This window comes from Penaeus japonicus, unplaced genomic scaffold (assembly GCF_977035675.1).
Source record: "Penaeus japonicus unplaced genomic scaffold, GWHDUDI00000001_assembly GWHDUDI00000024, whole genome shotgun sequence".
Taxonomy (NCBI): domain Eukaryota; kingdom Metazoa; phylum Arthropoda; class Malacostraca; order Decapoda; family Penaeidae; genus Penaeus; species Penaeus japonicus.
This window is the reverse complement of record NW_028234426.1, coordinates 29,382,990-29,395,489: the sequence shown is the minus strand read 5'-3', so window position 1 is coordinate 29,395,489 and position 12,500 is coordinate 29,382,990. Positions and strand designations below refer to the sequence as shown.

The window sequence follows — 12,500 nt, the reverse complement described above, 5'->3', positions numbered from 1 at the left end:
GACCTGGACTTGCTAGATGACGAAGGTAATTTTTGTCACTCTGTCATTGCTTGTACTTTTACCTTGACTGTTGTTTGTACTTTTACATTTGTTGTTTTAAGAACATATAAATGCATGTTAACCCATTGTGGATGAGGGGAAGATTCTCAGGCATAGCTTGCCTAGTCTCCAGGATGGGTTTTATTTCAGAGTGAGGCAGCATCACGCAACATACCTTGACTTTTCCCACTCTCTTTCAGTCACTCGTAAAACTAGAGCCATTTTTGTGTGTTTTTTTGTATTGAGAGATCTAAATGTATCATATCACAGGCTCGCTCAGTGCTGCAGTTGACTAAAATTGCAGTATAGGGTCCATATCATTATTTTCTTTATACTCAGTATGAGAGAAGTATTGCTATTTTGTGGGAGAACAAAAAGCAGCTTTATTTTTTCATATTCATGGACTAATAAAAAAAATATAACCATCAACAATGAAGATAATATGAAGAGGTAAGGAAGAGGAAGGAAACCTGTGCTTATGACTGTGAGTGCCACAGAAAAAGGCATCCCTACTGGCACAGGGGTACATTGGGCATGGTTTGAGTCACCTTCCTTTTCTCATTGTGCCTGCACATCCTTCATCAATGGTGCTTTAGAGCATTTGCTGTGTGACATTGTTTTATAAAGATAGTGATTGCTAGAGTCCGTGGATGGGTGCCATTCAAGGCTCTCTCTCCTACTGGTGCTAGAAGAAAGTGGTGCCATCTAGGTTTTGGATGTTAGGTGAAACCCATTTTGCTTAACATTACGGCAATTATAGTAATTATGACTGCAATTGCTATCATCATTCACTCATTACTTATAGCACATTAATTAACAATGATCCAAAATCCAAAATCATGACGCCCGACGTCAGGGCAGAGTTATTGCATCATGTATGTCATGACACCCATCCGCAATAGGTTAATCATGACTGAGGTATGTTTGGTGTGTGGTATTGAATATGTAGATGTTTAGTTTAAATTTATTTGATAGATAATTGTTGCTCTTATTTTTGGTTGAAACTACTCCTTGCTTTCAGATGGCCACGATGTGCTTCTAGGATCTCGTCTGGAGGAGGAGCTGAATTGCAGTATTGAAAAGATGAGGGAAGAAGAGGCTGTCCCCATTGCCAGATTAATTCGTATGTAACTGATTATTGTTATGTAGCTGTTAACCCTTTCCCGACGGGGCACTCACTACGTGAAGACCCCTATGCCGGGTGATTGCAATATTGCATTGTAATCATCACACTGGCATGACGCCCCGGCATCGGGAGTTTGTCTGTGTCACACGAGTGTGACGCACCGTCGTCATAGGGTTAAGGCTGTGGTAGAATCATTATTTTCCTTTTCTTTTATTCTTCATGTTCCTCCTCCTCTTCCCCCTCCTTCTCTGCCTCCTCCTCTCTCTCCTCTCTCTCTCCTCTCTCTCTCCTCCTCTCTCTCCTCCTCTCTCTCCTCTCTCTCTCCTCTCTCTCTCCTCTCTCTCTCCTCTCTCTCTCCTCTCTCTCTCCTCTCTCTCTCCTCTCTCTCTCCTCTCTCTCTCTCTCTCTCTCTCTCTCTCTCTCTCTCTCTCTCTCTCTCTCTCTCTCTCTCCTCTCTCTCTCTCTCTCTCTCTCTCTCTCTCTCTCTCTCTCCTCTCTCTCTCTCTCTCCTCTCTCTCTCCTCTCTCTCTCCTCTCTCTCTCTCTCTCTCTCTCTCTCTCTCTCTCTCTCTCTCTCTCCTCCTCCATATACAGAAGGTATAAAATAACAAGTAGTGGGATTCATTCAAATCCGTTTTTGCCTTTTAAGCATTAAATACAGCAATATATTCTCAGGTCTGTGGGCACATTGAACAAAACACAGGAACTGTCCTAGAAAAAAGAAGTCGTAAAAATATCAATATTAGAAAAAATGTAGTAATTTGATGTATCTGAAGCTTGTTATGATTCTCATTTTCTTAATTATGTTTTTTTTCTTTCTTTCTTTCTTTCTTTCTTTCTTTCTTTCTTATTTTTACTCCCCTTTGTTAATGAATAAGTTTCTTTAGATTTTTAGCTAATAGATATCATGTCTCACAGGTTTGGAGGGATCATTGGGTAGTAGCAGCCAGGGAAGCAGTAACAACAGCCCGCATCCAATTGTGATGGAATCGGCAGCTGCACATCTTAGCGGCACACTAGAATTACTGGAGGATGTGGAGATGCCCTCACTGAGTCTGTGTGAAAGTGCAGAGTTAGTGTCTTTGGTGTCTATATCACCAAATAGTCCTGTAAAAATGGGATTTAGCTTCAAGGTATGATATTGTCAAAGTGTTCTTCTGTTGAACTTGTGGTAACAGTTATATTTGATGTTGTGATACCATTGATAAAAGAGAAAATTTGTAATTGGCTGCTGATTGCACTTGATACAGAATCTCTAAAATAAGTAACTGGATGTAAATTTGTATTTGTCCTGATTATTATCATGCTTTTATTATTAGTATTATTACTATATTTTCAGGATGATGGCACTGCAAATGGCACTTTTGTGGCCAAAGAGAAGAGAGGGGATGTGTATTCTGTATCGTCTTCCAATTTCAGAAAGCAACCACCTACAGAAGAATTTGGTAAGACAGTCGTTAAATAATTGTTTTGTATAATTTTCTGGGTTTTGTGGACCTTTTTCTCATAATTATTTCATGTTGGTAAAGAAAGACAGACATCATTGTAGGGAGTTACATTAGTTTTTACACATGATTTTCATTCAGGCAGTTTGATGATTATGCAAAAAGGTATAAATAGTAAAATCTCTTGCATCTTTGCATCATCTTTGATATCATTCAAACAGAATATCATGCTTTCTTAAAATGTTTACTGTGACATCAGCTGGTAGATATGTGTTTTTCAGTGTAGTATGAGAAGATGAGCCTTCCTATATATTTTCCAGTGCCTATTTTATGCCCATTTCATTCTAGTAATTGATAGGTAAATTTGTGATATGCATATCTTATTAATATCAAAAATGATATTAGAACTGACATAAAGAAGAGACTTTATATGTAAATTGAATCACATATATTTTGTTCAGGAAAAGGAAAAATTGTTTCCTTTTTGTTATTAAATATGACACAACAGATGACAGTGATATTGTTAAACATAGTTTTAATGTGACGTGACTAGCAATCAGCCAAGACTTTCAAGGACATCCTCTGATGGGTTACCTTGTATGAGCTGTTGATAAAATGAGACTTGCATAAAAGCCAGCTGTCAGAGGGATAAAGTGATTAAGATTTGAGTGTCGATATTTGTGTTGCTGATCCCTATCGTTAGATTTCCTTTTGCTTTAGAGATTATCATTGATAGTGTTACATTACTCTCTTTAATTCCTGAATAATCTGTCCTGAAAATACAAGTGCAATTAAGATTCAAGTAAAATGTTCTTTTCCTGAGCCCATAATGTATATCAGATAAAAAGATGAAAAATGTTGAATCAAACAGCAAAATCTGACATCTCAGTAATTGTAAGGCAGTTTCAGATACAAAAGTCATACAGATACAGATATCAGAGATAAGTCAGTATTTCAGTTTGCTAAGAAAAGATATAAGATGGATGCTAGATTTATTCCTAAGATTTAAAAGAAAGGCACAATTGTCTGGCTTTTTTTGTAGGGGAGGCAAACCAAATTGGAGGAATTTGCCTTTATACATTTAGCATAGCAAGAAAGGAATGACATTTTTTTTACCAGTAGATAAGTTTCAGTCTGAGGGTAACTTCCAACTTTAGCCTTAAAAGACCTCTCTCTTTCTGCATCAAAGTATTTTGCCTTATGTTTGTAGTTGTAGACTTGATTATCCTCATATTAATGACATATTAATGTGATTTCATCAAGTCATTTATTTCATTTATATTTTACTCCTTATGTTTCAGTATTGGCTTATCATAAAATGATTGAATAATGCATATTGATAGGTACGTAAGGGACATGATGTTCTCTGGAATGCCTACTGCAGGAATCTCTTCATGTCATAAGCATGTAACATCCTTTCTTTACTCCATAGATATAGCAGATAAAATTGCCATGCTGAGTGCCATACCTTCAACATCTTTATCAGTCAACACACTCGTATCATTGGATGAGAAGGAGGTTAGTTACGAAAACCAGTAAAGAAACAATGATTGAAAACACCCTGAAAAAAGAGAAATCAATACAAAAGTAGAGTCCTAAAGTTCTTTCAATAGGTGAAAATAGCTTTGAGATTTGATGTGTTTCTCCTTGTTTATATATGTTATGGCTTCTTTGGTTTAATGGAGTGTTGCTGCAATGTATGGCATATACTGAATGGGTATATGCTTTATTTGAAATATATTCCAATTAATATGGGGTTTAAATATTTAATTAGCATCATTGTGTGACAATTAACCCTTGTCTTATCCTTATTATGATAAAAAATTGAAATTAGTTATGTGAAGTGTCTAATATCAGGATGAACATCGTTTTAATGAGTAAATCAGATGATTAAGTATTATTATAAAGTTGTCTTATCTGGTGTGACTACCATTATTCTTAGTTATCATTATTATGTTACTCTTTCCATGATCATCATCATCATCATCACCACACTACAAAGGCTTCTCAAACTGAAGCAAGAAGAATGACATTAGATCAAACCAAGTCATTCTCGGGGGCATTCCTAGCTGAGGCATGTGGCATCGTGGAGGAGCTGGACGGATTAGCAGCAAACATGACTTCTTCGCCCCTTGCCTCTCCTGAGCGCAGGGTGTCCCCAGACAGGAGATTGACCATAGGACCTGATATGGACCTCTTAGGTGGGTTGCTGATTTAACTGTCCTTACATACACCTTATTTTACTGATTTTACTGACCTCAGATATGTATGCATATGTATGTGTATGTATATGTATGTATGTATATGTATGTATGTATGTATGTATATGTATATATATATATATATATATATATATATATATATATATATATATATATATATATATATATATATATATATATATATATATATATATATATATATATATATATATATATGCATATATATATAATACATATATACATATATATATATATATATATATTTATATATATATATACATATATATATATATATTATATATATATATATATTTATATATATATATAAATTATTTCAGGATGTATACAAGAGATTATTTCAAGTCTGCATCTTTATTCCTTCTCTCTCTTTTGTTTTCAGATATGGAGAACATGAATGACAGTCTCCTCTCATCTCTGGCAATTGCAAATTCACCAGTAAAGAAATTGGCAGTGTCTGCTATTCCTTCACCATTGTCTGGTCATGAAGTGAAGAAGGTTGGCAAATGGATTATCATATATGATGTGTGTGTTTTTGTGTGTGTGTGTGTGTGTGTTTGTTTTGGTTTGTTTTCTCATTCATTCAGTCAGTCATCCTTTCACATTTATTTTCAAGTACCAAACAGATCTTTATATATTACCTTCTAACTACATTATTGTTTGATTTTTATGTTATGAACAGTATAGGAAAGATCATTTCTATTGAAAATTATTAATTTTTCCTTTTTTCCTCCTAAGGATGTGGCTCAACCTGTCTCAGTAAAAGCAGTTGATTGTACATATGATCGACTTGCACAACTGCTGAATGAGACCCAGGATGTTGTCAGTAAACCTGCTGCTCCTGCATTGGAAAGAGCAGATAATGTAAAATCTAGGGCAGTCAACTCTACTTTCATGCAAAGTAACAACCAGAAACTGCTGAACTCTACTTTTGATAGAGAACAACCTCCTACTGAACAGAAGCTTACCAAAAATCCTCATCCAAATGCAACCTTCCACCAAAAGCACATAAATGCCGCAAATAACCAAACATTTGACAGGATGGAGCATCAGGCCGCAGCAAATACAACATTTGAAATGATAGAAAACAACTTCATGAATACAACCTTTGACAGAAAGGAAAACCAGCAGGCAAATACCACTTTTGACTTCCAGGGAGCTACTGAAGGGAAGAATGAAAACTTAAATGTAACCTTTGAGAAGGGAGAATACAGGATCCATTCCATGAATGAAACTGTCAACTTGATGGATGCTGAAGGAGATGTGTTGAAGCTGATTCTGGACTCGACTCCCAAGAAGTCAGGCAAAGCAGTACCTGAAGCTGCTTCCACACCTAAAGGAGCAGCCAAGCCTCAGCAAACAGCTTCCAAAGGAACGGTTAGTTGGTAGTTGTTTCTGCTATGGCTGTCGTGTAGCTTGTGCTGAATCCTTGTTGAGGGGGAATCATTTAGTTTTTAGTTTTTCCTTTTATATGCTTCTGTTAGATACTTACTTGAACACAAAGTTGCATTTCAGATTGTTCAAGGAAGAATGATATTCTTGTTTTAGACAATTCTGTTTCTTTGTATACCTTGCACTGTGGCTCAAAGGTTAGCTGTTGATGTTGGCAAGAGTGTCTGTCGCTCCCAATACTGTAGACCCAAACAGAGAAGACAATCCAAATTGTATTCAATATTTTATCTTCTGATTTTATTCAGGAAAGTACTGTACCAACTTAATCAAGCTTTTGATATAAATACATGTATGAATAATAACATTATTCCAGTGGTAACCATTCGATTTTGTTTAATGCTAAATAATTAATATATGTATTACCTATTCAAAACTTTGATCTGAGTTATTAGAATTATTATTTTCACCTTCCATTTGCACTTCCTGAATCCCACCAAAAAGTAAGATTTTTTACCTTATATACTATATTATGCCTCTTTTTATATGGACACCACAATTCTATTGCAGATTACCAAAGATCCAACACAGTCATTCCTTCATCGCATGTCCTTGAACTTGAGGAATGATCCAGCCAAGGCTGTTGCCACAGATAATAGCCAGCAATCAGCTGCAGAGCCACATTCTCACATTCAAGCACTCAGTAATAGAAATACTGTCCCAGGTAATGTGTGTGTGTTTTTTTTCTTTCTTTCTTTCTTTTTCTTTTTTTCTCTTGTTCTTACTTCTCCTTTTTCTTTTTATCATTATTATTTTCATCATCATAGTAAATCAAAAGATTATGTAGCGTATGAAAATATTTCACACTATGTTGATTATTTGTTTTTATTACTGTCCAGAAATATATTATTTTTATTTGTGTACTGTAGGAATGATTATTTGTCAGTGTGCAAAGCAAGTTGTTTTCACGTTTTGTTCCCCATAGGATTCAAGATGGGACACTTGGACCACCATACAGTGAGCAACCAGTTAAGACGTCTCCACAATCCCCCCACGGCAATGCGCAGTATTTCAGGTCCAATGAGGGCCTTGCCAATGCATGCTTTCCCAATACAACAAAAGCAAATGGAAAATGCAAGCACTCCAGGTTTGTTTATTTTTCTTTTTTCATATTAAATTGTTGATTTATTGGGAATTTGCATTGCAACTACTTTTAACTTGAACATGGAACACTCTTGTATGGATCTAAAATTGATGTTACAGTGTTAGGAGTATAATCAAATTTCTCCACCATTTTGAATATTATTGAAACTGAATTTAGTCTGAAGTTTTAAACATTATGACTTGAATAAGCATACATCTCTTTGATAGGCATATTATTGTTTTAAACTAGAGATATTTATTTAGCAGCAGGAACACAATTAGAACATGTTTTCTTGAAGTTCTTTTTGTTTGATACTTCTAGATGATGAGGGCATTACAGCTTTAGACTATAACAGTCCTGTAGAAGTTTTTGCAAAAGATACAAAGCCTGCCTTTGGATCACAAAGTAGCATTGGTAAGTGATTTTGCTGTCCAGTTATTAAATACATGAGATTCCCTTTACTTGTAAATGTTTATCACTGACTGATTTTATTATTGTTGCCATTATTGTTTATAACAGATTTTATTTTTTGTTGCCATTATTGTTTATAACAGAAACGTATATAAAATTTCATGTATGAAAGTATACTAGTTTTCCCTGCATCATAAATATCATGCAACAGCTATATGATACTTATGTTTTCAAGGTCAGGCATGCAGCAATATTCCCATTATTTCAGACAATGAAAGACCATGTACACCTGATCTAGGAATAGCAATGGATCATCGAACATCGACACCAGATGTATTCAGGTATGTATTTTAATGCACTGTAGAAGCAGGATGTAAGCATTATTGCATCTTGGTGATTGCACTACCTGGATATTCTGAGCTCTTTCTTTAGGTGAATTTCTTAGGCATCAGCTCAATTTTTCAGTTCTTGAAAACCTACATGAAAAGCTTTTGTTTCTTTGGTTAATAGTATTTCTTATCTCCTTCTGCCTTGTCAGAATTCTAATTGGAATTATTAGGTAATGCAGATTTATATTTGATATTTCAGACGTCCAGTTTATAAATGCAATGATATTTTCAAATCCATATATCTCAACTTCTAGATTATTTTCCTTTAAGCGATAGCTCAGGATATAATATTGCAACATATTCATCATTTTGGCTGTCAGTTTGTTAAAAATTATTTTTTTTAGGGGATGTTGGCTCTATTTCTTTCATTTAAGTTGTTGAGTTTATAACCAAAAATGTGTTTTCTGCAATTTTCAAAAGTTCTTGATTTTCAGAAGCAGCCACATAATTATGAGATCAAAATGTAAAATGGTATAACAGTCATTCCCTAGGGAAAGATTTCCTCAAGAAAGTGAGATCAAACTCATCTCCTTAGTTGTAAGATTGCACCAAAACTTTACCACATTTTATTTGTATTTTAAAGATTATTGGTCCAGTCTCTAAAAATGGAGTGGAACGTAGTTTGAACGATCAGTATACAAGATACTACATTTGCTAGATCAGACTTAACCCATTGAAGATAGGGATTGATTTGTTTACACACTCTGCAGGATGGACATAAGTGCTACCTGCACAGTACCCAAGCTGGGTTTTATTACATAGTAGAGTGATGAAGCTTCATTTGACCTTTCACGTTTTCTTTCACTCTCACTCACTAAATTACTAAAGCCATTTGAAATTCTTCATTTATTTTTGTGTTTTACTTCATTGTGAGATTTATATATACCATATGACAGGCTTTGTCAATGTTGTAGTAGACTAAATTTGTAGAATGGGTTCATATCACCTCTAGTGTGATAGAAGTATGATAGTTTTAGAGGAGGTCAGATTTTGAATTTGCATTTGCATTTGTATGCTTTTGTATACAAATTTGTAAGAAGTAACCATCCATGATGAAGCTTACTTGAAAAGATAAGAAGGAGGAAGGAGACCTGTGTAAGGCCACAGCACAAGACAGCCATACTGGCACAGGGGTACATTGTAGACACTGGACATGGTCTAGATCACCTCACTCTTCTAATTCTCATTACACATCAGTCAACCCTGGCACTTTAGAGCAAGAGGTCGGCATCTTGCTTTGTGTCTTCGCTCTCTGAAGATATCGCATGGTAGAGGCACTATATGAGGGCCATTCATGGCTCTCTTTCCTAATGGTGCTAGAAGAGTCTGATGCCATCTTGTTTGAGATTTTAAACTTTGGCAAATATTACTGAGATTTTAAACTTTGGCGAATATTACAGCAGTTCCAGTGAAAATAATTCCAGTTGTCATCATCAGTCACTGAATAAAAAAATAAAGTGGTCCCCTCTCCCCCAATGCCAAATATAGCATAATGCTATTATGCATCATGTATGACATGACAGCCGTCGGTAATGGGTTGATTTGTTATGAAAGTTGTGAACGTATATCACCTTCGACTCAACCACTGAAACTATTTTGTGACTTTTGCTGGTAGTGGTAACCAAATCATTTCATGGTCATATCTGTGAGTAATGTGCAGTAGCTATCATTGTTCTAGTAAGGGCTGATTGATATTTTACTCCTGTTTATCATTTTGTACCTGTTTATATTTTATATCTTTATTATTATCATTATTATTATTATTATTATTATTATTATTATTTAAAAGTTACTCTCCTTTATCAGGCCTGGGGATCCTGGCAGTGGTCCCCGAATCACTAGCACTCCAGCAATGAGAGGTGGAGTGTTCTCTAGAATGGTGGGCATGGATGGTCCAGCTCCAACACCCATCATTGCTCCAGTGTCACGACATCAAAGAGTTGTTAGCGTTGCTAGCACAGGGTCATTGCCAGAAGTCAGCCAAGGTCAGTGACTAGAGTCTTTAAGTGAGAAATTTCTGGACCTTTCTTTTTTCAAGCATTTCTTCTTTAACCCAATCCCGATGGGCCCAGCAAGAAGTGGCAACCCCCTACACTGGGCCTATGCAATATTGCATCGGGAACGTCACACTGGTGTGTCACCCCATCATCAGGCATTTAGCCGTGTCAGACGGGTGTGACACACCATCATCATTGGGTTAAGTGTAGAATACTGCAAATTATGTGACTTTAAAGGAAGAATTAGTATGTATTATTTGTGCAAAATCTTAATGTGTATGTGTCTGTGTGTGTGTGTGTTACATATATATATTTCTTTATTTTTTTAATTTTTTATACTTTTTTATACAGATCCAAGATGGCCTGGATTATCACACGAATCCACTAAAGACAGTAAGGGTGGCCTTGGCACTCCCGCAAATCATCACTCAGGAAGAGCCATACAAGCCCTTAAGCTTAACCATCAGAATCAAGATAAACTTAATGCCGATGCTAACGAAGGAGATGTACAAGATAGAAAACATGATCCACAATTCCAGAATGAAGATGTAGACAAAGTGATATCTTCACTTGATACTAATACAGGAAAAGAGTTGGAAAAGAAATCAATTGTAGACAGTCCAAGAGACATCCAAGATAATGAAATGAAAGGTGATATAAATGAACAGTTACCTACAGCACAAGATAATGCACAGCAAGCATGTGATGGTTTATCTGCTGAAATGGTAAGAAATGAATTAAGCACAGAATTGATCAAAGATTGTCAACAACTGCTTAATACAACATTAGACATGCAACCTTCAACTAAAGTAAGGGATGATGCAAGTCAACCTGCAAACAATGAGCATGTTATTAATGTGGAAGAGCCTAATGTTCTAAGAGACAAAAATTCATCTGAAACAACAAACTTAAGCCAACCAGAGTTCAGCAACAACATGACACGGCCTGTAGTTGACATTGCTGACTGCGAAGTAAGGGACTATGAGAAGCAGGCAGATATGGCTGGTATTACAGAAAGCTCGGCTAATAGTGGTCTTAAAATGAAAGCAAACTGTGAAGCTTCTGCTGCCTCTGAGCATGATCTACCACTTAATTTAAATGAAGAGAACCAGAACCATAACACTGTGCATCAGATGGTCCAAAGTGTTAAGGCTGAGGTTTGCTTAAATGATACCTTTGAGGCTGAGCAGTCAGATTCTAGTGCCAAAATAAAAACTGAAGTATGTGATGTTCAGCAAGAAACCATTCCAGTAGCTGAAACTAACTCCTCACAGGGTCATGGGAAAGATAATTGTGTACAGAGAAAGGTTAATAACAGCCAGGTCGTGGAAAGGCCTCGGCCCAAGCGAAATATCAGTGCTGAAAGTAACGAGTCCTGTAACAGTGGAGGAGAGTCGCACACTAGTACTGACATGAATGCAGAGCCCAACAGACAGATTAAACTGAAAGGATCATCCTTTACACAGGCTAGGAAGGTACCAACACCTGTTTCATCTGCAAGAAGCAATGTTAAAGCTGTAAAGAAATTAGACACCAGTAAAAATAGTACCTCTAGTAATACAAGTTTTTCAAAGGCAGATCAGAAACCTCAACTGAAAAAAAATATTGCCAAAGTAGATGGTGGTCGGTCCAGATCTATTGTAGCAGACAGTAAAAACTCTCAGGCCATTATAAAGCCTGCTTTAGGAAAGCACAGAAGTTTACCCCATTCCAGTCCGTCTCAAAGATCAAATAACTCCTTTACAAAGTCTGATAAAGAGAATACCCCAAGCAAGCAAGTTGATAAAAGTACAAAACCACCAGAATCCCAGACTAAGAGTAGGTTATCTTTAGCAAAAGGGATAAACCCAACAAAGCGACCAGTCCTTGGTTCCTCAAACATCCAAATCAGGAAGAGTATTGTTGTTCAGCCTGACAAACAGAAGAGTGGACTCGGTATTACCAAAAATGCACCTCTCAAAGCCAACATTGGAATAACTGATAAAGCAAAATGTAATGATTCTAGTGAGTCATTAAAACAAAGAGGTAAATTAAACCAGTCTAATAGCAAAGATTTACAGGACTTAAAGAGCAAAACCACAAACACAGGAAGATTAAAACCACCAAGTAAGAGAATGAAGCCATCATCACCTATCAAAAGTCCACAGAAAATTGAGGCCAAACAATCCCAGCAGCTGCCTCAGCCCACCCAAAAGATAGCTACAGGATCCCATACTGGCAAACTGGCAAGACCACAATTGACTTCCGGACTTCAACCCCCTTCAACCAATACCAAAGTTTCATCAGTCGGGAATAGTGCAGTTTCGAAGTTGCCTGGGTTG

General features: G+C 36.3%; 1 protein-coding gene across 1 annotated transcript in view; it reads left to right on the top strand.

The window, feature by feature from the left end:
- LOC122256519 (uncharacterized) overlaps nucleotides 1–12,500 on the top strand; it is a 13,982-nt gene that overhangs the window by 888 nt on the left and 594 nt on the right. The window contains exons 2-15 of the mRNA XM_086550951.1: nucleotides 1–25; nucleotides 1,061–1,162; nucleotides 2,083–2,297; nucleotides 2,504–2,609; nucleotides 4,042–4,127; nucleotides 4,612–4,810; nucleotides 5,232–5,347; nucleotides 5,588–6,226; nucleotides 6,809–6,962; nucleotides 7,224–7,385; nucleotides 7,704–7,796; nucleotides 8,062–8,134; nucleotides 9,989–10,167; nucleotides 10,531–12,500. The exon at nucleotides 1–25 is cut by the window's left edge and continues 90 nt beyond it; the exon at nucleotides 10,531–12,500 is cut by the window's right edge and continues 594 nt beyond it. Coding sequence (XP_086407077.1) covers nucleotides 1–25; nucleotides 1,061–1,162; nucleotides 2,083–2,297; nucleotides 2,504–2,609; nucleotides 4,042–4,127; nucleotides 4,612–4,810; nucleotides 5,232–5,347; nucleotides 5,588–6,226; nucleotides 6,809–6,962; nucleotides 7,224–7,385; nucleotides 7,704–7,796; nucleotides 8,062–8,134; nucleotides 9,989–10,167; nucleotides 10,531–12,500 — 4,119 coding nt within the window. The remainder of the gene's footprint in view (nucleotides 26–1,060; nucleotides 1,163–2,082; nucleotides 2,298–2,503; nucleotides 2,610–4,041; nucleotides 4,128–4,611; nucleotides 4,811–5,231; nucleotides 5,348–5,587; nucleotides 6,227–6,808; nucleotides 6,963–7,223; nucleotides 7,386–7,703; nucleotides 7,797–8,061; nucleotides 8,135–9,988; nucleotides 10,168–10,530) is intronic.